Here is a 27806-nt window from a genome sequence, read left to right on the forward strand (position 1 = left end):
TCGTCTTTCCAGTAGTGTCGTTGGGGACTTGTTCCCTTCAAGTTTCGAAATGGACAGCCGCTGCATGCTTGGCGAAAGTTTGAAGCAGCTGTATGTCATGCTGATCAAGGGTGCACTTGCCTTGAATAACATGGTTTTTCAAGGTTCTTCAAAAACACCCCCGTCTTGACAAGTTCGAGCATGCTTGGCCTGTCGAGGTCTACTATGTGGGTTTGCAACGACAAATACAAGGGGACCTTTCCCAATAAAACCAAAACTGGCGACGGAATGCCATCGCGAAGCATTAGTGAACCTGATACCAAAAGAATTAAGCTAGAAGTGGATCGTAGATCAAGTTTACAAGTCCAAGTTCCTGGCTTTCCTGGACTTTGACAAAGAGATCCACCTCCTATGCGTTCTCAGTATGGCGAGAATCTTTACCAGTCAGCACCTCCGCTCACTGATCCACATAAGTGAGAGCGAACTGGATGGGTTCCTTCATCTTCTTTCGCCCGAGTACCTTAACGAGGTTACTACGATGAAGCTGAAGAAAAGGCTGAGAGAATATGTGCTGCAGTCGGCATCACACAGGTCGAGCTTGCCTACGGAAGACACGATACCCGAGCCGTCTGAAGATGTTAAGGATGTACTCGTAGATCAGACGTGTTTGCCTGATAGATTTGCTCAAGTCATGCAGATCTCTAGGGATAAGTATGATGAGCTTACTGCGAGTATTTATCACTCTTAGTACCTGAGCATCTTGGACAGACATGTTACTCTACTAGAAAACAATCTGTCTGCTTCAAACGAACTATCACGGAAATCCCTGAAAAACTATACTTCCATGACATCCCGGAAGGCCAGTGGGATACCTTCACTTCGGAGGTATTCCATGTACCGATATACGGGAAATCAGGACACTTATCTTTCTTTCCTAGGTTTCCCAAGTGCGTCCATTTTTAACTCAATATGCCAAATTGTGGTCCCTCGAGATCTATATCAGGAGTCAAATGAAGGCAACTAGCACATCCCCGGTACTCATTATTGTGCCATACTCCGCTCCTCTGACTGTTTGCTTTTAGATTGGAAAGTCCGATTTATGGTTCTCTTTTCAAGCCAAGGTCGCACAGATGTTCGCATGTCCTGGTCGTCAACACATGATTCCGGGCTTCAGCAGTTATCCCATTTCTACAATGCTCCAACATCATTTCCGCTTGCGCTGAATCGAGGAGCTCGTATTCCTATCAGCAATGCAGCAGGAATGAAGCAACGAAGACTTCGTGAGGATGATTGAGATGGATAATGAGTTCGTTGAGATGCTCCTTGTCAATACAAAGTCTGTGAAGCTGTCCTTACTTTATCGCTACTTGTTGCAGATGGCTTTTAAGAAACCGGTACCGTAGCTTTTAGATTTTTTTCGTCTACATCTCTTGAAATACACGAGCCTATTCAATCATTTCTAGACGTAGAATCGTGTCTAATGACATCATTATTGAAGACTGTAGGTACATATGAGTCCAAGATTCCCAAGTAATCATGATGAAACCATGGGGCAACGGGCGATATGCAACCCCGCGCAGTGGGCATTATCTGAAACCAAAAGGTGGAACAACTAGCTGGCCATTTCGTCGTTGCAGTAGAATGTGCACATGAATTCCCTAGTATATAGGTATAGAAATAGACCTGAAAAGAAGCCAGACTACTCCGCATAGGTATCGTCCTCATACACTGTGGGATTAATCCGCTCAATCACCGTGCTGACTCTCTCATACACCGCAAACACGATCGCCTGACCAGGGGCCACGCGTAAAATACGCGGAGTTATACCCTTGTAGAACGATCTTACTCCCTCAGCCTTCCACATGTCCTCAGCGATACCATAGATACGACGGAACGCCGATTGACCTGGAACGGCGGTACTTTTCTGTAGACCTGTTGCGGGATGGGTTTAGCTCCTCATAGGAGAACGAAATGCAGTGCTTACGAGTCTTGATAGTGTCTATAGGTGCATTCGACATAGGACCGGCCGCACCAGAAATGAGACCAATAATCATGTGCTGGTATGAAGGGAGCTCGGGGAGGTCAGGCTGCCACCGCTGCGCGGCCTTCTTCAGCTCCTGGTAGACGGTAAAGTTGGCTCCCTGGTTGGTCGCTTGTCGAAGTGCAGTAAGAGAGACACCACGATACAACGCAGAGAAGCCTTCTTCTCGCACAATAGTATATACCGCATGAGCGGCATTTCGATACCGCGGCGTCTCGAGAGGATCGGCCAAGGAGTGCTGTTGAGCTTGTAACCGTATTTTCACAACCTCCATGGGCGTTACGACAGCGACCGCCTCCGTAGTTCCAGCGCCAAGACCCGCTGTGGGAAGAAATTCGTTAGAGACGGCATCCAATCATAATGGGAGGACCACATACCAAGGAATATGTTGCCAAGGCTTGTCTTCCCTGTCTCCTTGTCCGCCAGCCAGCCCTTGTAGGCCTCAAAACTAGCGAACCGGATGGCCATTTTGGGGACGATACCAGACAAAACAGCACCTAGACCCTTGTACAGAGCCAAAGGGGTCTCCCTGCGTACGATATACGCGCCAGTAGCGAAGAAACCTCTTGGTTTTGTCTGGCTAGTCTATGAACACAATGAAGGACTGACACACGACGACAAGACTCACCCCTGGTGCACGCCCAGACTTGGAAAGCTGCATCCGGACCTTTATGGTGTCCAAAGGTTGACATGTTAGCTATGAAGAGAGTGAGCACATCGCGCGACACAATGGCGAGAAGGCTCGTACCGCTTCACAAGCACCTGCGATGCCGCCTGCAGTGATATGGGTTGCAAAGCCAACGGGCTTCTTGTTACCGTTTCGCGACATGATACTGGGAAAGGCGGGATGGTCGAGCTCGTCGTGGCTGGCAGCGAAGAGAAAGGAAAGGACGAAGAGGACGGGTAGTCAGGGGTGTACGGGTCGAGTGGCTCAGCATGTGACTGTATATAGACTATCATATTTGATTCCGCGCGGGCCTCCGACTCGTCGTCGCTGTCCATAATCACGATGCGGGGTCCGGGGAAATCACACCTTCCGGTTCACCCCGTTGCCGGATTGCCGGTGCCGACCTCCGTGTTTCCTTTGGCGCATTACCCAGCTTATTTTACCTTCTAGCTGATAGTAAAACACACGAATGTCTGACGAGACCTAATTTATTGCATATTGTTCATATTATTCGGCAGGTCACTGCATGTCGCTACATTTTTGTTCCAAAACATGCCGACATGCCGACCAAAATATCCCAGTCGTTCAACCTACTAGTGGTTCGATGAATCCTCAGGCCTCAGGCCTCGGTAGTCGTCCATCACTCAAAAGAGCTTAAAGGTAAGGGTATCATGGAACATAAAGTACACATATACTATACGTACAGTGGGATCGGCGTTCGTTCCAAGTTTCCCACCAGAGCTTAGTGCAACGACGCTTCCAAGTATGTAATTCGAAGACTACATTCGTTTCATAGGCGCGAAGATCTCTAAAAACATGTGATCATGTTGAACTTTTCTCTGTTACCTTTTCTTTTCACAAGCATTCCAAGTGAGTGTTACTTTCATTCGTCGTCAAAATCTCTCAACGTCTTCGCATTTATAGATAGACATGGAGAAAATCAAAGAGTTTCGTGTCTCTCCGAACAAGGCGAATGTAAAGAAGCTCGCCGAATATCTTAAAAGCACGGTCGGCATGACCTCCTCTCAGTTCAAGGGATTTAAGGTACTTTGCCAGATGTTCAACTTATATTAACTAGTCTCATTGTCTACAGAAATGCATACAGGATGCTCAGCACTGGGGTCTGTCCCTTGACAGACTTCAGGAAGACCAACCAAAGCATCTGTGGGATTTATTAATTGCCAAGGTACGATGACGCTAGCATAGAATACTCTGCGTCTTTCTCTAACACATACATCAGATTCATGATAAATATCAAGTTCTAGATAAATTTCATGACTTTTGGCCTGTGCAGGTGTACTGGGACACCTACTCCTGCAAATCCCTCGCATACCACAATCATAGGTCTACCACATCAAGATGCATCAAAAATAGACATGCATCCTTCAGTCCTACAAGTGCCAGATTGGCTCGCGAGACGATACCGGTAAGGAGCGTTTCTCTGGACGCGGCGCGAAAGGTCAAGTATGTCGGCCGACCGCTCCCAGAATACCGCAATATTGGTAGAGAACCCTCCTCTTCTCGTAGAGTATTCCAAGATATTCACAATGTAAGCCTTTATCTCCATATCTCCATGGGGTTCTGATATATCTATCTTCCAAGATTCTTCCTGCTCAGTCACCTTCCGTACAAGTCATTGAACCTATCATCAGCAGTGCATCACCTTCTAGTCCCATAGATCTCCGTACTCCAAGTCCTCGCATTCAAAGATCTGTGCTGTTGTCCACCCCACCCGCTTTCGGTCTCTACCACAGTTTGCCTGCATCGCTTGTGAGTGCCACAGGGACTCCGAGTAATGAATATACAACTGCGAGTCTTTCACCATCAGGCGTAAGCATTTGGCCTTCCAACTCTCCAGCATGCATGCCTCCGTTCTCCAACATGGCCACAGCGTGCGGATCCAATACTCCAGAACCTATAACTGCTACCCAGCGGATCTGGCCCGAAGCTTGTCTCTCATGCGGCGCCCTACCCAAACTCGAAAGAGCCGACACCTCTGAGCTCCCCGTGTTCCTCAACTTGGACCGAAACGATGACCTGCTCAATATTCTCGCCGCGAACGGGATTTTTACGAACCATCATCTCCACTTGGTGATGCAAATGACTCCTGAGCAGCGGACCGGATTCTTCGATAGCACGTCGATCAGTGCGTTCCGAGCCCTGGGTCTGAGGGAGGATATGGAGAAGTATGGGGAACGACTGGGATTCAGGAGGAAGGAATATAAAGTTCCTTTCCCACTGCCTGGGCAGATCGTCCCTCAGCCAACCGAGGAGGTCCTGGATGAGCTTTCTAAGCCTGCAACAAAGCACGAGAAATTAGGGGAGTCGATGAAGATATCTATGGATTTATATTGGGATATAACGGTGGGCATCTCCACTGTCTAAGATAGTTGACAAGACAATACTGATTATTCATGCTAAGAATGTGCTCCTGACAGAATTCAAGAGCATCGTTGAACCCTTTCCCCAGACCATGTTCCTGGATGAGATCAAAAACCAACATACTCACAAGTGGGATGAATTTCAACGAGTGGTATGTCCCGTCCATCAATTTGAATTTCAACATTGTCATTCTCTTGGTAGGTCTGTAACGAAAGACCCGTGTTGTTAAATTATGAAGATCGCTGGCCCATCGAGGTCTACATTCGACGGCACCTCGCTCAGATTCCTACACCTCAACAGGTAAGCACCTACCTTCAGCATTTACCCTCGTTTTGACCTAGCAACGCACAGAAACGGTCTTCCTGGTCTCCATCAGTATTCCAGACCAAAATAGCCAAGGTTTTTTACTGCCCATTGCACATGGTACCCGCACTGGATAGCTATCCCATATCGATCATGCTCCGTGTACATTTCAAGACATTGGGCATTGAAGAACTCATTCCAGCAGCCGTTCTTCTTGGTATCAGGAGCGACGAGGACTTTTTGAAAATGATCCAAATGGACGATGTCCAAGTTGGGGCGATTGTCGAGCAAGACAAGTCTGTCAAGTTAACACCTTTGCACAAGTTTCTTTTGAAGCTGGCTTTCAGGAAACTTGAACCAAGGGACTAGGAGATGTTTTTGTTATCTTGCTGGACTTGTTAAATTACGAAGGGTATTCATTGCTACGTAGGGGAATTAAACAATGGAGGAACAGATACAAAACCAGACATATGTATACCAGTCCGTCCGTCACCGTATTAATCAAAAGATAACATCACTATCTTTGCTGCTCAGCAAGTCAATAGATTCTTGGCCTTCCTCTGGGTTTATTGGAGGTTCATCGAACTCAAACGGCCGCTCCGGAGGTGCATTGGTCCGCTTTTTCTTCCCTTGTACTTTCTTCAGCCTGTAATAGAGTATAAGATGTAGCGACGGGGGGAAGAGAATTACGTGCCTAAAGAATTCCTCCCGATCCATCTCATCTAGTTCACTCAAAATGTACTTGATAGTGTTCTCCAGCCGGGGAATGACAACGTGCTCGATGGCGTTGACTCGTCGATTCGTTGCTCGGATGACTTCGTCAAGGATAGTGAACGCTGTCTGGAGAGACGCCAGCTCAACGAGTGTTTCAATTGCCTTAGCATACACCTCTTTTGCGCGCAAAACTTGCTGACCGCCCCTTCCCAGTCCAGTGAGGTTGAAATCTAGACAGCACCTGTCATCACCAGTCATACATAACATCGACTCGGAGCAGACAGACCGGATCCAGCGACACGATCAACCTCAAATGTGGGAAGGACGACACCAGACACGTTCTCCTGCTTTGCTTTTACCCTGAACGTAGCCGACTTAGCTTGCTCCTGCACGAGATACGATATGTCTCCTGTCGCATAGGTAACCTCTGCCATTGAGAACGACGCCAACTGCATGACTCTGCCCATCTTTCTCTTTGCCTGAAGTCGGACTAAGTAGCGATCCTACGCAGAGAGTCGGATACAACAGACCTCGTCGACCTTTTTGAGGATAGCTCTGAACCTCGTGGTGAGAGCGTCTCGTTTCTTGGCAAGAAGAGAGTGTCCTGTCTGTGCGCCCTTGAGTCGTAGCTTTGTGTTGGTGAGGGCCATTCGCGTTGCGAAGATATTTTCACGAGCACCTGTGCCGGACATGATGTGATGACGCAGAGATTGAGACGAAACTGAAAAAGGTAGTCTTTCATTATTTTTGCAATTTCAGGGCATTTTAGTGAATTAGATCCTGAAATGACGTATATTTTTTTACCTTGATATGTCGTTTCTCTTCCTCTCACTACCATGACTCCCGTTCGACTCCGTCACCCTAAAGGCACATCCACCATATCCGTCCCTTTCGACGACGAATCCTACACCGTTCAGGACCTCCAGCAAGAAATACGAAAGCTTACCGACATCCTTCCGTCCCGTCAAATATGTATGTCGGCCCTCTTCAAATTCTACGGTGTTTAGATCTCTGTTCAAGTGAAGCACGGGTATCCACCCCAGAGTCTAGCATTGATTGGAGAATTACCGATTTCTAGTCTGGGGCTCACCCGTGGCGATCAGCTTATTGTCAGTGAAGAACCGGGACATGCACCCGATCCACCGCGGCCATCCCCATCAGCGAATCTTGCGTTTCGACCAGCAACGTCTGCCAGAATTGCATCTATTCCTGCAATACCTGCGTCATCATTAGCTGCTGCAAACACTTCAGAACACGTACCGACAGAGGGAGGCGTTCTTATACATCGTGTAAGTTTCCTTCTGGATTACAAAACGACCGAGTTGACGACTCCCGATTTCAGGTCGTTCCCGATGATAACTCCTGTCTGTTTTCTTCAGTTGCTCTTATTTTTGAGCAAGACATCGCCAAAGCTCCCCAAATGCGGCAAAGTGTGTACAGCGATTGAATCGTCATTCAGATGGTATCTGATATTGGCTCGCAGTCGTCGCCGCTGGTATTCGAGCAGATGGGGACACCTACAATGATGCCATTCTAGGGTGCGCAATTGCTTTCACTGTCTTCCGTTCTGTTATCTTACATCGCGAGTCTAGACAGCCTCCTGCCGATTATATATCCAAGATTCTCAAACCCTCAACGTGGGGAGGTGCCATTGAGTTAGGCATCCTTGCAGCCCATTATAAAACAGAGATATGCTCTATCGATGTAGAGACCGGCCGAGTCGATCATTTTCCTCCAGGCCCGCATGGTAGCGGAATGAGGTGCATACTCATTTACTCAGGAATTCACTACGACGCAGTGACTTTGGCACCCATGTTGGAGGCACCGACTGAATGGCATCAGACCGTGTTTTCCGTGGTGAGTTGTTTCTGTGAATTTTATTTACAGATCGCTAAAATATGGGTTCTATAAAGTCAAGTGCAGATGACTCCGATAGTATATTGGTTGCTGCCAAAAAGTTGACAGATTCTTTGCGGGCAAAAAAGGCCTTTACCAATACGTCTACCTTTGACCTGAAGTGCGAAGTACGTTGATATCATCTTCTTCAAAGCTCCGTGTGCTGAAAGCGCAACAGCAATGTGGCCAAGGTTTAAAAGGTGAGAAAGGCGCTCGGGCTCATGCAGAAGAGACCGGACATGTACGATTTGGAGAATATTAAACAAATTTATGGCACCTTTACTGTTGTCAGAAGCCCGTCGCTCGGAAGGAAGCTTGGGAACACGCATTTCTCGTGGTCTCTTCCAAAGAAACAACTTTATACTGGTATGTAAGGATGGATGCATGAATTGGACATGTTGCGAGCGAAAAATCAAAGTTCTCTGTCTATTTCCAAAGTCAGAGGACAGTGGTCGGATGCGCCGTATATCTCGCTTCGGATTTCACACTGAGTCGATTAGTTAGTAAGCGACGGTTGCTGGTGTGAGATATTTTACCATCTGGACGCGATCGACCATGCGTTCGCTTAAGACGACTAGATAGATTTCCGTGAGCAAATGCGCAAAAGAAGGCATGCGAAATCGTACACATATCCAACCGCCAGCCGATGCCTTTTGCTCTACAGTTGAACCGATAGGAGAAATAGGTATAATGCTTATCTTCTGGATGTAGTTTCCTCCAGACATCAACGAATTTATGTTCTGCATCTGGTGAATCTTCCGGAGGCGAAAGGATATCTTTGTATGCTGTTGTTTCAGTTTCAGTGTACCCTGCAGTTTTGTTCCAATTCTTTTTCGCGTTGCAAAGGTCTGCTAGAGGTTAAGGAGAGCGATTTGGAAGATGAGTAGACCACGAGCCTATCTCCGTCGGAGCGACGTTCAGGTCTCCCGTCCAGATAACAGGCTTTTTCTTGTCCAGGTCCCGGATGTATCGCGTGAAGTGGACGTTCCATTCCTTTTTAACGCCAAGAGTCTGTGAGAGGATTGGGTTTACCTGTTTCCCAGGTTGACGAGTGAATGCGAACATACCTTGAGTTCGGCGCCAGCATTGGGAACATAAGTCGCGACGAGGTAACAGGTCTCGAACTCAAGGGTGATGATGCGTCCTTTGATGCCCTCCGGGTCGGGATGTCCTGGGAGGCTTTTATCAACAGACAGGGCCTTTTGCTTTGAGAGAACGGCTGTCCCAGCTGTAACATGTATCTCAGAATTGGCATGAGAAGATTGAGCAGCATCCATACAATACGTCTTTTTTGAAGAGATTGACCAGTAGGAATGAGGAAACCGGCTTTTCAGTGCGGGGTCGGCCGACTCGTCGTTGACCTGAACAGAGATCAGAAAGACAAGGAGAAGCAGACGCTGTCGCGCACTTTGGTTTCAGTCAACACAAGAACATCAGGATCCTCAGCTTCGACATAGAATTTAAAGCCCTTCAAGAATGAGAACAGGCCAATCAGACGAATGGCTGACGCACTTTCTTCTGACTTGCTGCCAGTCCACATACATTCCATGCTGTAATCCTCAGCCCTTTTCGTGGCGGAAATGAGATATTCACAGGCAGGACCTTGTTGGTCGGTTGCGCCCCTTCGATAGGGGTTTCAACCCTGGCCTTTTTGATGCTTGTCGCGTCGTCGTCGTCGCTGTCCGCGACGGGCTTGCGTTTCGACGTGCCAGCGCGTTTCGGTGGCATTGATGAGAGAGATCGTGTAAGAAGGAACGAGAAAAAAGATGGTGTCCTCCTCGGAATGAAGATATTCTGAAGGTATACTGTGGAAAAACGCGTATATTGCAAACGATACATGTAGGAAAGGTCTGACGCTCACGGCACCACTGAACAGGCTAGCAAGCTCTTATACCCGACCAGCTTTCGTCTACGCTATACCTAATCGCCTCGCTCTGCGTGTAAAAAGGTCGCAGGGCGGGCACTGTCTAAAAGGTTGCGGTGGATGAAGAAAAAAGTGAAAAAGAGGCTTTTATAATAGTATTTATGTTTGCTTGGCAACACCACCTTCAAAGTCAAAATGGTGGCTCACTAACCGCTCTACTTCTATTAACAACTCCACCACCAGTCTACCATACTTATAAATGAGGGATTTTCTTGTACTACACTGAGGGTTCATATCTGCACTAGAACCCATGAGTACTTCCCCCCTGCAAAAGCATGCACCTACATAGGGCGTTTCAGAGGCTCCTTGCTTCAACGTAGATCGTTCCATATGACTGGCAAGGTTCGATATCATCGACCCTCCTGAACTTGCGATGAATGCAATGTCCTTGGTCGTGATAATTCACTACCGTCAAACGTCAAAGTTAGAGCTCCATAGTCTCCTTGTGCTTGAATTTGCGACCCGCACGATCAGCAGAGCGGAATCTGAATTGGTTCCCGTAAAGCTCAAATTCGATGTGTGGTCGATCCAAGACCGTGTCTTTTGATTCCTCTGCCAATGGAACAGGGAGGGACGTTGAGGAATCGTAATTTGATGGAAGTGTAGAGAACAGAGGAACTGCAAAGGCAAAGACTGCATTCGCTTTCGGTACAACTAAAAAATAATTAGAACAAGGCAGAATCAGACGACCCCGACAACGAACGTTTTACTCGGTCTTCTTTGGTGATAATTTTGAACGCATTTTCGGATTCGTGGATTACAATACCCGATAGAGTAAGCAAGCACGGATTCTTGCAACGTCGCACTTTAAAGAGCTGTGAGCCTATATAAAGTAACGATGAGACGAATGAACGCACCTGATATAAGAGATCCATGCAAATCGGCCTTCAGAAGCTTAGCATGCATGGACCCAGTGGATGGCATGTCCTTGATTGTCGGAATACCTGTAGATGTAGATCTTTGGTTGAGCCCAAGCAGTTCAGACATGTATCCCATCCAGAGATGATGCAAAGGCAAGAAAATATTAAACCTAGTGGAACAGATAAGAGGTGAGAGATAATTTGACAATACACTCACCTGGCCTGATGCTCATCCAGCTTCCACACAGCTTTCTCCCTTGCTTCCCGCTTTCCTACCACGCCGAGGCGTTTCCGAGCTTTGTGAGCCTTGTGCTTCGCCTTTCGCTCGAGACGTTCTTTTTTTTCCCTACTTTCCTTGACTGGATTTTCAAGCACCATCTTCCGTCCGTGCACTCTGGTAGCATATATTTCGGCTGGATCTGAGGATTGTGATACACTGGATGTGATAAACCTGGGCGTGAAAGGCGATGTGCTTGAAAGCTTGAGCCGGTTGTTCTAACCAGAACTGAGTACAAAGTCCTTCTAAAAGCTAAAAGTCTGGATCACCTTGGTGGAAGATGCAATATCCTTGTAGAGGTCAATGGTACGCTTTGACAACTCTGCCATAATGAATGAGAGACAACGAGAGGAAAACGAAAGACAATGTTAATTTGAAAATCAGCACACTACAAAAGGTGACATCCAGCATCACGTGGACAGTAAACGCGATCGAACAAAAAAGTTCCAAGTTGACCACTCCGACTTGATTTCCACTCTCACTCTCCCCCCCCCCCCCCTTCGAGGACGTTTTCTCTCCTTCTCTTCATATTGAATGAACTTCTCGTTGTTATGATCACTCATCGTGGTTTCTCAGCATCGATTGTGGCTAATGGGAAGCCGCTTCCAGAATACCTGGTGGCAGTTGACGCGACTAATCACCGTGTATCGTGTTGGATCCCAAGTGAAGATGGTCAGGAGAGTGTTGAGTGTATATTTTGTGCTAATATTTCTTACCTTCTGCTATAGTCCTTTGCAGTGCACTGGCAGGACCATGGCGGCAAGATTGATACATGCTCTTTTATAACTCTGGACGGATTCACTGTCCCCGGAAGGTTCCTCTACGGCTGTGGAACTGCTTATAGATCTGGAGTCAGGACATCAAAGAGGACCGAGAGGCCTTTTATCTTCCAGCAGATAACCGAGTCGGAAGCGGGTGAGTACTAATTTCTATCTAGGACCTTCATTGATACTCAGCATCTCTGTAGGCAGATCATCTTCCGGAACCTCCCAGAGAGACGTTGGAATGATTACTTTGCGTATCAAGAGAGTAAATCGCGTTTCCAGTCGACCACCGAATCCCCACTTGACGCTGCCAACCTCAAGACAGGGTGTATCACAGCCTGGCGACATCCGTGTCGGGTGCGTTCATGCTAGACATTTCCGTTTCCTTCTTTCCTGAAATCATGCTTCATAGGTTCGGCGACGAGGTATCGTCCTTCGAGCAGCATGGTTTCACTTGGGGAGTCCGACCGTTCCAGCCAGAATCGACTAGCAGAACGCCTAGCACCTATGTAACCTTTGTATTCCGCTATCGGTCGCGAGGTAAATATTACCACTATCTGGATCTTGCTAATGGATACTCAATTGTTGCGACAGTGTTCTTACGCGCTCAAGGAATCCTGCCTGAGAAAGAGCCGTCTCCCGTTTCGACTCCAAGTCCCCAAGCTAGCTCAAGCAGTCAAGCAAGCTCAAGCGCTCATGCCGGTGTCCCCAACCGTCGGATTGCGAGTGCACCGGTCACAAGTCCAGGATCTGCCACTTCTCCGCCTGCGTTCATCACTCCCGCACCTTCACCCGCAATACCGTCTGGACCGACTAGCTCAGCTTCGTCGCCTACAGTGAAACCATCCTCAAGGAGGTCATCTTCAGCCAAGGCAAGGTTGTATAATGTAAGTTGACATTTGTTGCATTGTGCTGGTACTGATGACCTCGACAGAGCGGTAATCGTATGCCGAGTACAGATACTCGTAGATCAGTCAGTATGAGGCCGATCCCATACACGTCAACTAGATTACCGGGTCCAGGAACGATTGGAATCAGCAGGACGCCGCTGCAGCCTCAAAACCAAGAAGGCAACAATAATCGACCCGACGCCAATGATGACTAGAACGAACAAAACCAGGGAGTGTCCCCAGGATAATAGACCATATCTCAATTTCCGCTATAATTGCTTTGATAGCATACTTCCGATGTTAGTGATTTTGTTATGTATTTCCTCGCCATTGTTTTTGCTATCTGTCATATCTGCTCTCCCCCTTACTGCTTGCTTATCGTTGCTTTATCCCGTTATCGTTGCCACCTCTTACACCTACTGGCTATCTGCTTCCGATGTTTTCGATCTGTTAACAGTGTCATCTAACTAGTCACTTCAATATGCATGTTTTGATTATTACGCCAAGGAGTTAAAGTAGTTCTTGATATCTGCGACATCGATATGTGCTCTCTCAAATTTTTTGAGCAGTAACACAGCACTCACTGGCATAACCATTAGATGCGATGGTCGCGGAGTCGGCAACATTGGGATTTGTACCAAGGGCAGACTCATAGACATCCGGAATACCATCGCCATCTGAATCTGTCAGCGCCTGGAATAGAGAGGTCAAACGACTTTAGGCATGTTCTACACACTTTCCCAGGGACTTACTGTTCCTCCGTCAATAGGCCCCGGACCATTGATCGGTGAGGTCGTTGGGTCTGATATTAGCGCACCCTGGGTGCCCAGTAATCCAAGTTCTGTCCCAATCAGGTACGTATCGACGCGATCTCTAACCTTGCTTGCGCCAGCGGATGCACTGACGGAAGCTAGAACCTGAGAAGAACTTAACAGGGTAACGACAGTCGGATAGTTGTACCGGGATGTTTGGAAATCGATGTCGGAATAGTTGTCAGTGATCGCTGACAGAACCCACCCGTTCGAGGTGCCGTCTTACATCAGAATGAGCCTAGGCGCGCTGCAGTCAGAGGTTGACAGTATACTGCCCTGGTCGGGATCGTAATAGTTGTCGGACATATAGGCGTGGAAGTTCTCGTTACCGCTAGTGACTGGTAAGGTATATTTCAGGCGTCAGCAGGGTAAATGAAGTAGACGTACAAGGATGTATAGATGTTGATGGTCCACTGCACGACAGGAATGATGAGCGGAAATGTTGAGGAGCTGAAAAATCACGCCGGACCTGATGAAGACATTTCCGATAATATTCGTGTATGATTGTCCGGCCGAGTCTCCAGCAATGTAACCTTGAATAAGTGACTGTCAATAAAGTTTGGTACCGGGTGGCAACCCGTACCGCCACCGCCACCCCAATTGTACACCTGCGCAACGCGTTATCGATCAGAACACAAAGCGACCAAATGAACAGGCTCGGGCTTCGGGATACTTACGACGTTGTTGACGAAGTCATTGACGCCTTTCACTTTTGGGTTCCGCGTCTGATTGTCGATGTACAGTGAACGGAGAATACTGACACCTCCGTCTGTTTGAATCAGACCGCCGCAGGAATGTGTTTCCAGGCCTTGTGCTATGATACTGTCGGAAATCGTGACATTGGTTACGTTGCCGTTGATGGAGCTCGGCCCCAGGAGACACTGACGTGACCGAAAATCATGTTTTCGCCGTTGGCTATGGTTATGGCGTCTTTCCCGGAGTCGCCTGCGGGACCGAGAGTCTTCGTTAAGTACGTTATTTATTGAAAAATATTCAAGATGTACTTGCAATTTATTAGACTTGTCTGCTCAGCAATGGTAACGTGATTGGAAACAACGATACGGTCACTAATTGTAATGAAGCCGCCAACTGCGAACACGACAATCTGTGGGAAAAATCAGATTAACCAGTGGGCTTTCAGGAACACACACTCGATTCGACTCTGATACGGCATCACGGAGGCTGCCTTCGCCAAAGTCGTTTAAGTTTATCACGACGTAGACGCTACCCCCTCGGCCTCCGGTCGCTTGCGCACCAGACCTGCGTAGGAACATGATGAATATGGACGTTGCAGGGAGAAAACATGCGTACCTTCCGCACCAGGAAATGCGAGAATGGAATATACTCTGGTTACGACTAGAGCCAAGAAGGTTAAGACCACAGAGAGGTTCATCGCTGCTGAGAAGCAGATAGATAGAAGACTTGGGGCAATTTATGTCCCAGGTAAAACCGTGCTTCAGATGACTTGCAACTTCTGCTCAAATGGTCACCGGATGGCTCAATGCACATTGATTATACCGCCCACGAAGACACAAGGAAGCTATGAGAAACCGAAATTTCCCCAGAGCTACTGTCCAGGTATTTGTCGGCTAAATAACAGACTTGGACTTGCTCTGGTGTCCAGAGCTGCCAGGCCGCTGGTTGACTCGGAACAGGATCACATGGAGGCCAACAGCATGAACTTTAATGTCATAATTTCATGGAATTTTACGAGAAAAGATAAGGTGTCTCCAGAAATCAGACATTGTATCCGATGCGCGTTGCCGGATGTAGAATGATGGTGGCCGCCGTCAAAGAGGTGATTTCCAAATGTGGTCGCGAGTTTGTCGACGGGTGTGCTGTGCAAACAATGGTCATCGCGTACATGTTTTTCCAGTACTCTCACTGGCTATGACCAAGTCGGAAGTCATCCTTTACATCTGGCCTGGACAATGGAGTCTCCATTCGTTCGAACCCATATGTCTTGCGGCGGTTATCTTTTTGCAGCTCTCCATTCCTGGAAAATTCTCTGTCGTCGAATGCACGAACCCGGAGCTGTCACCGACCGGTAGGTCAGTGCCCAGGATAAAGATCATCCAAAAGCAATAATTACTTGTTTCTAAGGAACTCTACCCTTTATTTCCCACCAACAACACGTCGTGGCGACTCTGTCGGCTATAATGAAGTACGTTATGGGACTGCATGAGAAAAACTCACCCATCATTGTATCGTTGACGGCATTCCAAAAAGCCCAGAGCACTGCATGGTATGAGCACTGTGTGTCTAGCATTGGAGACTTGGTGGTGCGTGTCTCTCATTTGAGGCATGAACCTAATCAAGGAACTTCTTAGTCGCACGTCTTTTACGCTCAGCACGCGAACTGGAACGAGCTGGTGTATCCAGCACTGGCGCAAATGTATCCCATACCTCAGCGATACTATGTTCCGCTCAGAATCCGTGACGTGTATCGGAAGCGGCTGGAGGCGTCAGATTTATGGACATTGCCTGGCGAAGAACCAGAAAAGAAATCCTTCGCAGATCGTTCCAAGCCTGAGACCGAACAGCCGGAAAAACACAAGGATCGCTTCCTGCGTGTTTTCGAACGCGAAAAGGTATGTCACCCCATTCGTTTCATCAGACATCGACCTGAGCGACGCATCGAAGGTTGCGGAGAAGGCGCGCGCCATATTTGACATATATGCCCGGTTGCTGGATACGAAGGTATATTTCTACGGCGATAGGTACTGGATAATCATTTTTGTGTCGTAACTTGATCCACTGACTCGGAAGACAGTCCCACAAGCTTGGACATCCTGGTTGCTGCACATATTTGGATTCTGACACAAGCACCCTTCCCTGATTCCCTTTTGAAGGAACTTCTCAAAAACACTTATCCTTCATTAGTTTCACACGCGGACCGCATTATTTCGCTAGCGTTTCCATCGCCTGATTCCGTCGTGCTCATTTCACGACGGAAGCACTCCCTGATGTCGTTAGTTCCGCGTTTCAATCTCGGGCGATCATCGAAAGCTGGAGCAGAGTCTAGTTTCGATTCTTACACCTGGTTGTGGTTTGGTCTTGCTGTCGGTGGCGCCACATTGTACATGTCAAAAGTGCCTTTTCTTGTATGATTTATACTGAGACGTAAAGTTTCCTATAGTTTGTGTGCTAGCCAACGAGCCATGTATATTAAATCAGACTAATATGCATACTACGCCGGCTTGGAGAACCAAAGGGGCGATTACTATACAGAGGAAAGGCCCGAACCACACTCCTAGGGTTTCCCAATCCAAGACCGCCTTACGAACTCCTTCAGGACAGAGAACCAACCAACCCAAGCCGAACAAAGCATAGGCGATGTAATATACAGTTTTTGGTCTAGCTCTCCGAGACGACGTAGGTGATACAGAAAGCGGAATGCCTAAAAGAATTGCCATCGAGGCAGCCAAGGAGAAGTTCAATACTGTCGTAATGGAAATAACAGTGGAGGCGAAACAGAGATTTAATGCCTTCAGCACGACAGACAAAGGTGCGTCTGACGGAGAGGCTGCAGGAATAAAGATAGCGTATATTGGTGGGACTGCCGTTATGAGCATGACGGCTACAGGGCAAATCTGTCGAAGAACATCAGTCACATCGGGTTTTGAACCAATATAAGAAAAACTGACCCGACTCCTGAAAAAGAGTTTGTTATTCACCAGATAAAACATCGTGACGCCTAAGAGGTGCGTCGATATCATGATTGCAAGTACGTGAAGAATAGGTCGCTTCCTCCTCGTCCATTTCTTGTCAGTTGACTTCTTATCTCCTGATGTCGTCCAGCCAGCTTCAACCCATAGACTCAGGCCGGTCAACATCATGGCAACACTGATGAGAATTGCACTAGGAAGATAGAGTCCAATCTTGAGGAAATTATCCGGGTCAGTCAAAATATAAAAGAAAAAGGACGCATGTAAGCGTTCCAGCAGATTATTCGTAGTTCTCAACGTGGATTCAATGATACTTCACAGAAATATAGTTAGTAACGAAACAGAAACCGGCGCTAGCTACGTACCGTCCAATTGCATGGAACCCATGAGGCCCAGTCGCAGGCAGAGCGAATATGGTGAAGGCATCAATGCGAAATCTGAGATGCGTCGGTTGGTGGACCGTGTGACTGCGAGGAGAAAATTCTTACTGATGAAAGAGTGCATGTACGCCACTACCTATTCCGCGCGCTTGATATCTTCCATGGCGCAATACATTTTTGAAACGATACAAATATCCCTTCACGTCCGGATGCTGCCGTACTGAAGCAGGAATCCATGAGGGCAACAAGTCGTATTGATCGGGGTATTCTTGATGATCCACGTAGTCGTAAAGAATGACAGGAACGCCACCAGAATATTTTGAGATATGTATGAAAGAATTGAGAAGATCTTGGTTAGGGAGTCGGCCGTTGAGACCCTCTATTCAAACTGTATTACTGTGTTGTATGGTTAAATAAACCAAGACATCATACACACCGTGGAACATGCCCAGATGAGAGAACGAATGACCTGGGTAATCGATGCTGAGGGCTGTCCATATTACACCAGAGGAGAGATCTAGATCATTGGTATGCAGGTCTGCAAGAATGGAATCAAATCATGAGATAATAGTATGGAGCAGGACCTCACTTGACTGGGAAATGCCATGGTAAGCACTTAGCCAAGCCTGCATTCCTTCGAGGTAGTCATCACTTATTACAAAGACCAAGTCTTTGGCCCAGAACGAATATCCTGCAAGTAGATATCAACTAATCAAAGCCGAGTACAATGGCACAAAGCACTTGAGACGCACGGCGTAAGAACCCAGCAAGTGCCAAAACAGTAGATACACCACGCAAGTTCAGAGACCCAGCACCCTCACCAGTACGACTCAGCCAAGAAGCACTGATGACCATGGCTTCAACACCTGGAGAACGTGGGGCAGACATTGTGGCGTAGGCATTGGTTCCACTCGAGTCCTACGTGAGATGGTCAGACTCTTATGAAGCATGATGAGCGTCTGACATACGCCAAACACGGTTGAAAACGTGTAATTCTGTGTGGATGCAGGTATCCCTAACTTCTTGAACTCCTCCGCAAAGTATTTCGCGCGTCTGGGTGGGTGAAAGTGAAAAGGCAGCACTAGGCGATGATAGGTTTTTATCTCACTGCTCACTCGTGGCATTGTCGTCTCGCAGTTTTTCTATGTGGTCCAAGTAACGATCAGCAGCATGCACTTCGGCCCAATTCCAATTTGTGTTGACCTAGGATTATGATGATAATGAATCGACGAGGACCCTTTGTAGAACGACGTATGTACCTGGCCGGGTAGCAAGGCATTCTCGTCAATGTATGTTCCTTGACCGGGAAGAGTGGGTATTGCAAGGATCCAAAGATATCCAGCGACGAAGAGGAGAGTCCTGATATCGGACATCACAAAAATGGTTCTTTTCCTGCAATCCATGGTGACGCACCGGAGAAGGGGTAACCTGCGACCGATAGCAGCGAAAAGAGCTTGTCTCCTCTTTAGTCGAGTCAAGTTGGCATCACCTCTAGGAAACAGACGCGAGTTTATTGCAGTCAGTTTACGCAGCCAGAATGGTGAATCCGACGACATGGAAGCAGGAAAGAGGAATGTTTGCCGGCCCGCTGTGACAATGTTCAATGTTCAGTTAAACGTTCAGTACTCAGCCTTCATCGCGCTGGATTGTCAAGTAAATCGATATGTATTGGTGTCTTGCTATTAGGATATGCAACAATGGTCTTGTATGGGCGCTCATCCACCCAACCCATACCCCATATACCGTCTTGGTATCCTAGACTCGTTTCCAGCATCTGTCTTTGACGATGGTTTCTGATATTTAATGGCGCAACATGATAACTACAGAGTCGTGAATATCGTAACAAAAGTCTTCGTCGCCGCCAGATTGTGATGTCATGGAAGTAGTAAAGAAAAGTTTGGTCTCGCTTGCTGACCCTTTTACTTAATCACTACCTCCATTCACGTCCACTCATGCCACCGAAACGAAAACTACGCGCCTCGTCACTCAATGGCCTTGCTCCAGGACAGTTGCTCAAGAGAAACACGCTTCCAGGCAATATGCCAACGCCGTGGGCTTGGGTGGGCACCGAGGTGGCGACTTCCTCAGAGATTACCCAAGAACATCTTCTCGCAACCTGTGGGCTCTCTCGAAGAAACAATTGCGCGTTCTGTCGGAATAGATACACACCAGGCTACCGTCGACCTTCACCGCCAGCACCTGACGATGCAGAGGACGGCGTTATCGTCATTTCCGACGACGAGGAATTTACGTGCAGCAAACAATCTTGCAAATACAATCCCAACTGCCTCAATTATCTTGGTCAAGAACTATGGGAGGATGAAGGTGAGTCTTGTACGCTTGCTGTGGGTGCGAACGGTAGATGACATCGTAATAGATCGCGCTAGAGAGGCATTTCTCAAGGCCGCCAGCATTGGCGACGATCCTTTACTGAGCAGTCGGGATCCAGACATCCCTGTGGGGCTGAAAGTGAACTCATTGCCTAGTATCCATGCTGAATGACTTTCTTATATAGTACCTTAGAACCTTGGAGCCACCTGCTATGCAAATGCATCGTTGCAAGTATGGTTTCGTGATCTGGCTTTTCGAAAAGGTGTGTACGAGTGTCGACCGGCGGAAGGCTCCAAGGACAAGTTCAAGGTAACAACCATGGCTCCTTATTACACGACTTAGTTGAACAAGGCCTATAGGAATCCCCCATATTTCAGCTACAAGTAACTTTCGCCGCCCTACAAGAGGGCACCCAGTCCGTCTTTAACCCCGTCAAACTTGTAGAGAGTCTGCAGTTGCGAACATCAGAACAGCAAGATGCCCAAGAGTTCTCTAAGCTCTTTATGTCTCATCTTGATGCAGAATTCAAGAAACAAATCAGTCCCTCGCTACGGTCGCTTCTTACCGATCAAGTGTGCAAAATCTCTGCCTGGATGATGTAACTCCTCGTTGATTGCTGCAGTTTCAAGGAAATCAGGTCTATGGGACTGTCTGTGATACCTGTGGTTACAAATCTGAACGGTCGTCTGACTTTTTGGAAATTGAGCTCAGTTTCAAGGTGTGTCTACTGTCATATTTCCATTCTTTATTGGAACAAGGGCAAATAGAACAACGCAAAACTTGGCGATTGCATTGCAGCAACCCTGCAACCAGAGAAATTAACGGGAGACAACAAGTAATCCCTTTCAACTGTGACGTATTCTGATGATCTCATAGAGTCATAGATACTTCTGTTGTCAATGTGATAGTCATCGTGACGCTACACGCTATGTTGAATTGCGCGAATTGCCGCCTGTTCTCCATTTTTCCCTGCTGCGTTTTGTTTACGACGTATCCACCATGGAGAGAAAGAAGTCCAAAAACGCAATTATATTTCCTGGTGTTCTCAACATGAATAAATTCCTAGGAAATGCCGAATCGCGCAAAAGTGCGGTTCACGATGAAAACGATGAGGGCGTTTACGAGCTGCGCGGGGTGTTGTTGCACAAGGGTGCTAGCGCCTACCATGGTCACTATGAAGCGCAGGTTTTCGACATCACGTTTGTTGGCCTTGCAACTCCATGAGCGGTATCCTAATCCTTGTCATAGAACTCGATCCTGGTATCAGTTTAACGATGACGTGGTTACAAAGATTGACAAGTTAGGAAACCCCGCTTCAGGCAAGCAAACTGTTGATCTGGAGTCGGATTCTGAAGTAAAGTGAGTCTTCTTCTAACCGTGAGAGATGCCTTTAACTAAAGCAATACAGACAAGATTCGCCGCAAGGGAAGAAGAAGCGTGCGAAGGCTGCTAGACGAAAGCGTGTGGTTGATGCCAGTGACGAAGAAATCGACAGGTAATTGCGCCTTTGCACCGTTTTGTTGTTATTGAAAACCGGACATTCTCAGGACCCCCGATGAGACCAATAGCTCGAATGCACTGGCTCTCAGGTAAATAGCTCTACATCGCATGCGTACTTGACTGATGATATGTCAATGCAGCGAAATCTCTTCCAAAGACGCTTATATGTTGATATATGCTAAGCGTGAGGCTTCAAAATCCGAACAAGGCGCCTCTGATAATACGCCATTGGACCTTTTACCTTCTTCTGATGTATTGGAGGTTGTTAACACACTGAACGCAACGCATGATGAAGAATGCGAGACATTCTCCATTAAGTATACGCCTACTTCAACTTGCTAACACATTATTCGCGTATTAACTGCTGATCTGTAGGCAAAAAGCCGCTGTTGCTCATTTCGATGAAACGAGGCATCGGGTCGTGGACATCTATCGTTCTTGGAGTGGAGCCTCTCTCAGTGAAGTCTGGATTATTTCTGTCCACATTTTTTTTCATCGCTTGACGTGAAACAGGATTCTGTGATAGTCAGTCAACAGGCTCTGAAGAAGTGGCTCTTGACGGATTCAATAGCGGCTGCCGTTAAGACCACGAGTAAATCACAGACGGCCGAACATACTGACCAACTGCGGCAAACTGAAATTCCAAACGATGAGATTGTCTGTCCTCATGGACGCTTAGATTACAAGAGATCCCAGTATATGAAACGGATAACAAGAGTAAGAATCCGGCTTGTTCACTCTTTCGCTGTGCACTAATATCTGAAGCGTGCATATGACCAGATAGATATTAAGACTTATTGTGTTTTCAAACCGAGACTAGTACCTAGCGATGTCTGCAGAGAATGCGTGCAGAGATCTTTCACAGGTACGTCGAAGTGAGAGTTGTACGTATGAATACTTACTGTTTAAATAACCAGAGCGAATATATCAGATTGAACATCCACGAGTAGTGCGAGACTTTGAACAGGTTTCAGAAGTTGGGACTAATTCCTTCGGCTATTGGATTTCCAAACCTTGGCTAAAAGGTACGTTGTATCCTAGCGGCCCAATCCCAAGCCGACAATAATGATCTATGATTGCCGACAACCTCTAGATTGGAAACTGGCGAAGCCGAAAATGCATACAACCTCTGAAGGCGATCCTTCTCCAGACGCACCGGAGTACGACAAGCATGTTCGTTGTGAGCATGGGGGATTGGTGCTCAATACGACGTCACGGACACGAATTTCAGTGAAGGTGGGTTAAAGTTTACACGCTGCGGACCATTCTCATCGCCCTGAATAGGGATTGGAAATATTGGCAAGATTGTTTCCGACCTGGGAGGCCTTCTCCACCGAGATGGAACCATGTGCGGTGTGCGAAGCTAGCATAGATATGACGAAGGCTGATCGCTTGGAGCTACGAAAACGTGCAGAGGATGAGAAGGTGCGTGTATGATTCACCAAGGTTACCATGGGTACCTAACGGTATACTTACAGGCCAGACTAAAGCACCTGAATGATAACGAACTTGTCAGGGGCGTAGTACTGCTTGAGGAAATCCCATGCGTGATTCTCCCAACGCAATTTCTGCGCTCCTGGAGGCGTTGGTTGACTCGACCTGGTGATTTCCCAAGGCCAGATATTATTGACAACGAGCCTTTCTTTTGTCATCACCGTCTCCTCATCTTCGATCCCAACTGTGCCACAGATATGGATTCCGCTTTGGCCGTTGTCAAACGAAGCGACTGGGATATTCTAGAAACTTAGTAAGTACTCGCACGAGTTTACACTGATCCGAGGACCAACCATACAATTATAGTTACTCAGCTGGGCCTTTGATTACGCTGGTAAAAGAAAGTGGAAGTTCGGCGCGGTTCGTTCACGACATACCTGTTTGTAATCCATGTCGGCAGAAACGGTAACCACAAATCTCCCCGCGATGATGCGCATTGCCACTGAGTTTTTGTTCCTAGAAAGCGTGATTGGGAAAGTACCGACATAACTATTCGGTTTGGTAAGGGATCGAAGCCTGATGCGGGTGGCGACTCCATTTCCCAAGACCCTGCGCCAAAGATGTCGGGTGCACGACAATCCAAGCGATTACGGCAGGTAAAGGAACACGGCGAAAGACGAAAAGTAACGATATCCAAGTCCACGACCGTCAAAGATATCAAAGTTATGGTGCGGAGATTTGCGCACCTTACGGCTGTTATTTGAACGGAATATAGCTTCAAAAGATATTCAATATCTTGCCCATATGTCAACGCATCTTTTATCACGGACAAGAACTAGAGGATAACACGGCGACGGCAGCGTCGTTGAACATTTTTGCAAACGATATTCTGGAACTTCGAGAACAGAACGAGCTTTACGAGCTTTCTTCGGACGGTGACGAGGTTCCCAGTAAGCGGCCACGAAGAGAAGAAGGAAGTGGCTTCGGAGGGACTTTACTAGGAGGATCAAACAATCTGTCGACTTCTCGGGAGCGGAGCGAGACTCCGCCAAAGAGCAGTGGAGTTGAACAAAAATCTTGCGGAATGTGTACATTGTTAAATGACTCTGGTGCTCTAACCTGTACCATGTGTGATACACCTTTTCATTGAATTTGATACTTTTACAAACATTTTATTTTGGACGTAATCAGTATCGTGGGGGTCGTGATCTAAAAAAACCTTTTGTTACGGACGTACGATGTTTAGTCCCGCCGAAAACCAAGAAACAAGCGTGAAACCCTAGGAAAAGACAAAAAGAGAAAACAACTTGTTCTCCAATATATACCCTAGAAATAATCATCTTAAATGGGAAGCGCCGACGGATACACAGACACAGTCTGAGGGGTCGGTAGAGACACGCCACCATGACTTACAACCATATTATGACGCGGTTCGAGCCTGTCACCTCGCCGTGAATGAGCAAGAAGGGACTGTGTTGTCATCACGACATCAACTTCGTTAGAGCCGTGCCCCGCCATTTTCACTGCTGCAGCAAGAGCGCTTTGCACTCCATCTGACATATCACTGACAGACGCGGACTGGATGGCCATGGCATCAGTGGGGATCATGCCAGCAGCTGCAGCCATAGGAGCGACAGCTGTTTGTGCGGCTTCGGCCACGATCTGCGCGGCAGCCCGAGCCAAGCGTTTAGTGTCAGAATGAGTAGGACCTGCCATGGCTTTGTCGTACGCATTCATCGTGTGCTCAAGAACACGCTGCTGCCTCATAAGGTCCCCCAAGTCCTGTTGTTTTGAAGGAGGGCTGGAACGTTGTATATGCGTTGTTTCATCGGCCACACGTTGCGCAACATTTTGGAGCACGGTGACAACACGAGCTGGAGTATCGTCTGATCCACTTGTGTTTGTACGTGCGGAAACACTAGGGATCGTTGTCATGACATGGAAGCTCTATGGCACAAGAAGAGTACATACCGTTGACCGCCCACGCATAGGTCATTTACGCCGGACAGATCATGAACGATCGATGAACGTCCAAATGATGAGTCGATCGAGGCTACGGGAGCAATATTCAAGGTAAATCTATGAGACAGATGTCCCTCTTGACCGTCTAGATTGAACTATATCCGCCGTATAATCATCCAGATAACAGCGTCAAATCAAGGAGAGAGCTTACCGTTGCATTGACAGTGACTTCACAACTCTGAGCGTCAGGAGGTGGAATTCCGCTTAGTGTATCGTCCTTCCACGATAACCAAGAAGGAAGATACGGGGAGCTATAATGTACCGGAACATTCTGCCAAGATGCTTGGGGGTCCCATACTCTCGGCGTCCACTGCCAGCGGAGACCACAATATGCGACACTGGGAGGCGTGCCCGCCAGCTTACGGTAGAATGGGCGGAAGTCCCATCTCCCATCTCCGATCTTCTTCGCCTCAACGTTCCAAATGTGGTTCCCTTTAGACTTTGCTTTTTTCCCATCTTCGTTAAACCGCAAGATATGGGGTTGCCGCCAAAGGTAATTTCGTACCTGGCGGACGCATTATAAGTCGATGGAAAAACAGCGCGATCAATGGATACAAACTTTTTTCATCGGTATTTTGTCTTCGGGATATCCTTGCCTTGCCAGCTATACCGGATTCAGTATAACGATAGTAGAAGGAGATGAGCGGACTCACCTCATCCAAGAACGCCGAAGTGAAGGCCTGGATGCGGAACTTAAATGGTCGGAAATCAGGCGATTCATCTAACCGCTGCATTTTCTTCGCCATGAGAGTTTGATGGATTGCTTCACCTTTCGAATCAGTAGCGTCGACTGAAAATAGCAGTCAATAGTGAACGAACCACACAAATTTCAAACAAACTTACGATTAGAGCATATCCTATTCAGGTATTCGAAGAAAATGCGGTCAACCTCGGAACGATACTCCTGAGGGACATCTGATGAAGTTGTGTGATCTGGCGATGTCTGCAAAGGAAAACTGTTTAGTTGTCAGAATTTGAAATCCGGAGAGAAGTGCCAACCAGATGATGATTATTACTCGGGGGAGATAATTCTTCACTGTCATCGTCATCACCATCTTCGTCTTCAGGTGCTTCATCATATTCCCGAGTATGGGACCCGTGAGAGCCACGTCTAGCGAAATGCGAAGTCGTCGGCAGAGAACTGTCATAGCTGTTGCCCGACCGTTTCAAAGGGGGCAAAACAGGAAAAGCATCCTGGACCGGAGCAGTAGGCCATGTATCACCACCGAAGTGCTTCGCATAATCAAAGGAAGGGAAGGGAGTACCGAACGCGCCGCCAATTGAGCCTGAGCGGGTCATCCGACCGACGGGAGCACTGGCACCGGGATACGGAGGTACCCTCGGAATGCCGGCATCACCCGCGGGTGTACCAAGGCCGCCGATAGCACTCGCAGATAAAGAATGTGAGTGTCGTGTCGGCACGATACTTTCTGACCAGGATGTACGATGGGGAGGCAGGGACAGTTGGGTAGGGCTACCCAAGAACAGATCCCCAGAACCGGTATACACATTGTAGTTTGGCGGTAAGGGCTGCGGTTTTCCAGCAGTGAACGTGAAGGGTGGGGATGCCGGCCGAGAAGGTGGGGGAGACTGGGGAAGGCTGTTGACATGGTAAGGAAGAGAAGCCGACGGCGTAGTAAACAAAGGAGTGTTGTCTTGAGGCTCGGCCTTGAGAGTCTTGACAGGCCGTTCCTCTTCCAGAGTGGAGGCACATCGTTTGCGCCGCTCCTCTGCACCAACCAATGATGGCAATAATGGCGAAGAAATTATTGGGAATGAAAGGACCGGATCGCCGCTAGACGGTAATGATGGTGGCGGAGAAAAGTAGTCGACCTTGGTTTCGTTGCCATACGGTGTTCCGACCTTCGAATCCGACAAAGAAACGTCAGTGAGGCTAGAGATCAAGTCTGACACGACCGAAAGCTTGTTTCGAAGGCCTTCGAGAAGTGTATGAGCGCGCTGGGGCTGCAGCATCCGGCAAGCTTGACCAGCCGTTTCTGCGTTCTGGGCGATTCTGCAAACGTTTGGATCAACTCATGATGACAAATCGAAAGAAGGGGAGAAAGACGCACTCTTGTAACATAATACTTCCTGCAAGCAGTGAATTGCCATTCTTGTTCGCAGAAGGGAATAGATCGATGGGGGGTTGGTGAGTGGCTAAGTTCATCATGGCACTGGGAGCAAAGGAGCCAATGGTATTTGCACGACTTCGAGCCGGCGTCACTGGCTCAAGAGCAGACTGTAAAGAGGATGTAGGGGTGGCACTGAAGGCAGGAGCAGTGGTATGAATGCGGGGAGGTGTCCGGGTGAGAGTAGGAGGGGAAAGGGAAGGTGCATGAGCGGTAGCGGTGGCCGCTATAGGCATGTCGTTTTCAAAGTTGGAAGTAGGAACATAGAGCGAACATCCGGATGCAAAATCCGAAATGGTACTGGAAGTGGAATGAGTGACAGCTGAAGGGTCGATAGCATCCGGTTCCAAATATGCAGGCGGAGGAAGATTGGGTTGATTTGTTGACACGTGCAGTGGGCCGTTGAGCTCCGCTTTATTGGGAAAGACTGCAGGAGAGTCTGGTATGAGGTGAGAAGAAGAGCTGTGCACGGCAGCAGGCAAGATAGTTCCGGATATGGCTGGCACGAACACAGGCGAACCATCGGACGAAGGCGGCAGCGATACTGTCGTGTCCATTGGGCTCATTGTAGAATTGGGAGCTGCGATGTACGGACCGAAACACCGACTGGGTATAGTGCAGGAAACCGGCGACACTGGTCGTTAATGGACGTGTAATGTGTAATGGAGACGTGTTGCAGACAGGATGTGGCTACTGGTCCAATGAAATTTCTTGTGGCTGCAAGGCCGTAAAAAGAGGGATCGATGTTGTTTCCCTGCCGTCGCAACTGCAACGAGCCCGTTGTAGAAATACAATAGTCAGAATATTGTCCAGCGCGAAACGACGTGGTAAGC

General features: G+C 47.8%; 13 protein-coding genes across 13 annotated transcripts; 5 read left to right on the forward strand and 8 right to left on the reverse strand.

Annotated features, from left to right (window-relative positions):
• Window positions 1-1577: 1577 nt before the first annotated feature.
• Window positions 1578-3085, reverse strand: BT62DRAFT_946765 (mitochondrial carrier). Its single transcript, XM_043187991.1, has 5 exons — window positions 2769-3085; window positions 2649-2717; window positions 2398-2596; window positions 1964-2341; window positions 1578-1911 (listed from the first exon to the last, which is right to left on the reverse strand). Exons 1-5 carry the CDS (start codon window positions 2847-2849, stop codon window positions 1679-1681), a joined length of 960 nt encoding a protein of 319 aa, XP_043041450.1. The 5' UTR covers window positions 2850-3085; the 3' UTR covers window positions 1578-1678.
• A 182-nt stretch (window positions 3086-3267) lies between these two features.
• Window positions 3268-5807, forward strand: BT62DRAFT_744353 (uncharacterized protein). Its single transcript, XM_043182122.1, has 8 exons — window positions 3268-3557; window positions 3612-3731; window positions 3781-3873; window positions 3928-4236; window positions 4290-5051; window positions 5110-5220; window positions 5271-5369; window positions 5421-5807. The coding sequence occupies exons 2-8, from the start codon at window positions 3618-3620 to the stop codon at window positions 5739-5741; spliced, it is 1809 nt and encodes a 602-aa protein (XP_043041451.1). The 5' UTR covers window positions 3268-3557; window positions 3612-3617; the 3' UTR covers window positions 5742-5807.
• BT62DRAFT_744273 (uncharacterized protein) lies at window positions 5808-7171 on the reverse strand. Its single transcript, XM_043182121.1, has 6 exons — window positions 7033-7171; window positions 6891-6974; window positions 6617-6821; window positions 6373-6565; window positions 6067-6316; window positions 5808-6018 (listed from the first exon to the last, which is right to left on the reverse strand). Exons 3-6 carry the CDS (start codon window positions 6776-6778, stop codon window positions 5874-5876), a joined length of 750 nt encoding a protein of 249 aa, XP_043041452.1. The 5' UTR covers window positions 6779-6821; window positions 6891-6974; window positions 7033-7171; the 3' UTR covers window positions 5808-5873.
• Window positions 6896-8377, forward strand: BT62DRAFT_986066 (OTU-domain-containing protein). The gene is made up of 7 exons (XM_043189984.1): window positions 6896-7058; window positions 7107-7375; window positions 7429-7516; window positions 7570-7624; window positions 7679-7943; window positions 8000-8110; window positions 8161-8377. The coding sequence occupies exons 1-7, from the start codon at window positions 6923-6925 to the stop codon at window positions 8242-8244; spliced, it is 1008 nt and encodes a 335-aa protein (XP_043041453.1). The 5' UTR covers window positions 6896-6922; the 3' UTR covers window positions 8245-8377.
• BT62DRAFT_744369 (uncharacterized protein) lies at window positions 8196-10002 on the reverse strand. Its single transcript, XM_043182123.1, has 9 exons — window positions 9844-10002; window positions 9495-9787; window positions 9391-9450; window positions 9262-9343; window positions 9050-9210; window positions 8879-8993; window positions 8609-8830; window positions 8519-8556; window positions 8196-8469 (listed from the first exon to the last, which is right to left on the reverse strand). The coding sequence occupies exons 2-9, from the start codon at window positions 9708-9710 to the stop codon at window positions 8395-8397; spliced, it is 969 nt and encodes a 322-aa protein (XP_043041454.1). The 5' UTR covers window positions 9711-9787; window positions 9844-10002; the 3' UTR covers window positions 8196-8394.
• Window positions 10003-10083: 81 nt separating this feature from the next.
• On the reverse strand, window positions 10084-11417 carry BT62DRAFT_930054 (RNase P/MRP, p29 subunit). The gene is made up of 5 exons (XM_043185851.1): window positions 11313-11417; window positions 10984-11261; window positions 10764-10936; window positions 10610-10711; window positions 10084-10560 (listed from the first exon to the last, which is right to left on the reverse strand). Exons 1-5 carry the CDS (start codon window positions 11370-11372, stop codon window positions 10331-10333), a joined length of 843 nt encoding a protein of 280 aa, XP_043041455.1. The 5' UTR covers window positions 11373-11417; the 3' UTR covers window positions 10084-10330.
• A 177-nt stretch (window positions 11418-11594) lies between these two features.
• On the forward strand, window positions 11595-12912 carry BT62DRAFT_918456 (uncharacterized protein; the record flags this gene model as incomplete). Its single annotated transcript, XM_043184087.1, has 6 exons — window positions 11595-11733; window positions 11782-11958; window positions 12011-12164; window positions 12220-12347; window positions 12402-12694; window positions 12742-12912. The coding sequence occupies 6 exons, from the start codon at window positions 11595-11597 to the stop codon at window positions 12910-12912; spliced, it is 1062 nt and encodes a 353-aa protein (XP_043041456.1).
• A 130-nt stretch (window positions 12913-13042) lies between these two features.
• BT62DRAFT_992884 (uncharacterized protein) lies at window positions 13043-14783 on the reverse strand (the record flags this gene model as incomplete). Its single annotated transcript, XM_043190369.1, has 12 exons — window positions 13043-13144; window positions 13199-13226; window positions 13282-13390; window positions 13450-13730; window positions 13785-13847; window positions 13897-13922; window positions 13979-14042; window positions 14093-14117; window positions 14187-14331; window positions 14358-14454; window positions 14518-14614; window positions 14661-14783. The coding sequence occupies 12 exons, from the start codon at window positions 14781-14783 to the stop codon at window positions 13114-13116; spliced, it is 1089 nt and encodes a 362-aa protein (XP_043041457.1). The 3' UTR covers window positions 13043-13113.
• Window positions 14784-15374: 591 nt separating this feature from the next.
• On the forward strand, window positions 15375-16734 carry BT62DRAFT_946778 (uncharacterized protein). The gene is made up of 5 exons (XM_043187992.1): window positions 15375-15556; window positions 15613-15791; window positions 15840-16100; window positions 16153-16229; window positions 16283-16734. The coding sequence occupies exons 1-5, from the start codon at window positions 15400-15402 to the stop codon at window positions 16617-16619; spliced, it is 1011 nt and encodes a 336-aa protein (XP_043041458.1). The 5' UTR covers window positions 15375-15399; the 3' UTR covers window positions 16620-16734.
• BT62DRAFT_946781 (Gaa1-domain-containing protein) lies at window positions 16648-19137 on the reverse strand. The gene is made up of 11 exons (XM_043187993.1): window positions 18971-19137; window positions 18817-18916; window positions 18666-18760; window positions 18526-18610; window positions 18310-18475; window positions 18147-18248; window positions 17994-18095; window positions 17666-17936; window positions 17543-17614; window positions 17157-17490; window positions 16648-17102 (listed from the first exon to the last, which is right to left on the reverse strand). The coding sequence occupies exons 1-11, from the start codon at window positions 19111-19113 to the stop codon at window positions 16683-16685; spliced, it is 1890 nt and encodes a 629-aa protein (XP_043041459.1). The 5' UTR covers window positions 19114-19137; the 3' UTR covers window positions 16648-16682.
• Window positions 19138-19478: 341 nt separating this feature from the next.
• BT62DRAFT_930057 (cysteine proteinase) lies at window positions 19479-24021 on the forward strand. The gene is made up of 21 exons (XM_043185852.1): window positions 19479-19882; window positions 19935-20026; window positions 20081-20197; window positions 20248-20460; window positions 20511-20606; window positions 20656-20723; window positions 20773-21087; window positions 21137-21247; window positions 21297-21383; window positions 21436-21477; window positions 21529-21705; window positions 21764-21851; window positions 21902-22105; window positions 22154-22253; window positions 22306-22413; window positions 22482-22624; window positions 22673-22813; window positions 22867-23135; window positions 23189-23287; window positions 23343-23550; window positions 23598-24021. The coding sequence occupies exons 1-21, from the start codon at window positions 19597-19599 to the stop codon at window positions 23970-23972; spliced, it is 3339 nt and encodes a 1112-aa protein (XP_043041460.1). The 5' UTR covers window positions 19479-19596; the 3' UTR covers window positions 23973-24021.
• Window positions 24022-24039: 18 nt separating this feature from the next.
• BT62DRAFT_744702 (uncharacterized protein) lies at window positions 24040-27008 on the reverse strand. Its single transcript, XM_043182124.1, has 7 exons — window positions 25844-27008; window positions 25688-25787; window positions 25498-25634; window positions 25404-25448; window positions 24996-25349; window positions 24794-24939; window positions 24040-24740 (listed from the first exon to the last, which is right to left on the reverse strand). The coding sequence occupies exons 1-7, from the start codon at window positions 26816-26818 to the stop codon at window positions 24164-24166; spliced, it is 2334 nt and encodes a 777-aa protein (XP_043041461.1). The 5' UTR covers window positions 26819-27008; the 3' UTR covers window positions 24040-24163.
• BT62DRAFT_744724 (uncharacterized protein) lies at window positions 26664-27707 on the reverse strand. The gene has a single exon (XM_043182125.1). It carries the CDS (start codon window positions 27537-27539, stop codon window positions 26874-26876), a length of 666 nt encoding a protein of 221 aa, XP_043041462.1. The 5' UTR covers window positions 27540-27707; the 3' UTR covers window positions 26664-26873.
• Window positions 27708-27806: the final 99 nt, after the last annotated feature.

This window comes from Guyanagaster necrorhizus (genome assembly GCF_019112545.1).
Source record: "Guyanagaster necrorhizus MCA 3950 unplaced genomic scaffold BT62scaffold_8, whole genome shotgun sequence".
Classification (NCBI taxonomy): Eukaryota; Fungi; Basidiomycota; class Agaricomycetes; order Agaricales; family Physalacriaceae; genus Guyanagaster; species Guyanagaster necrorhizus.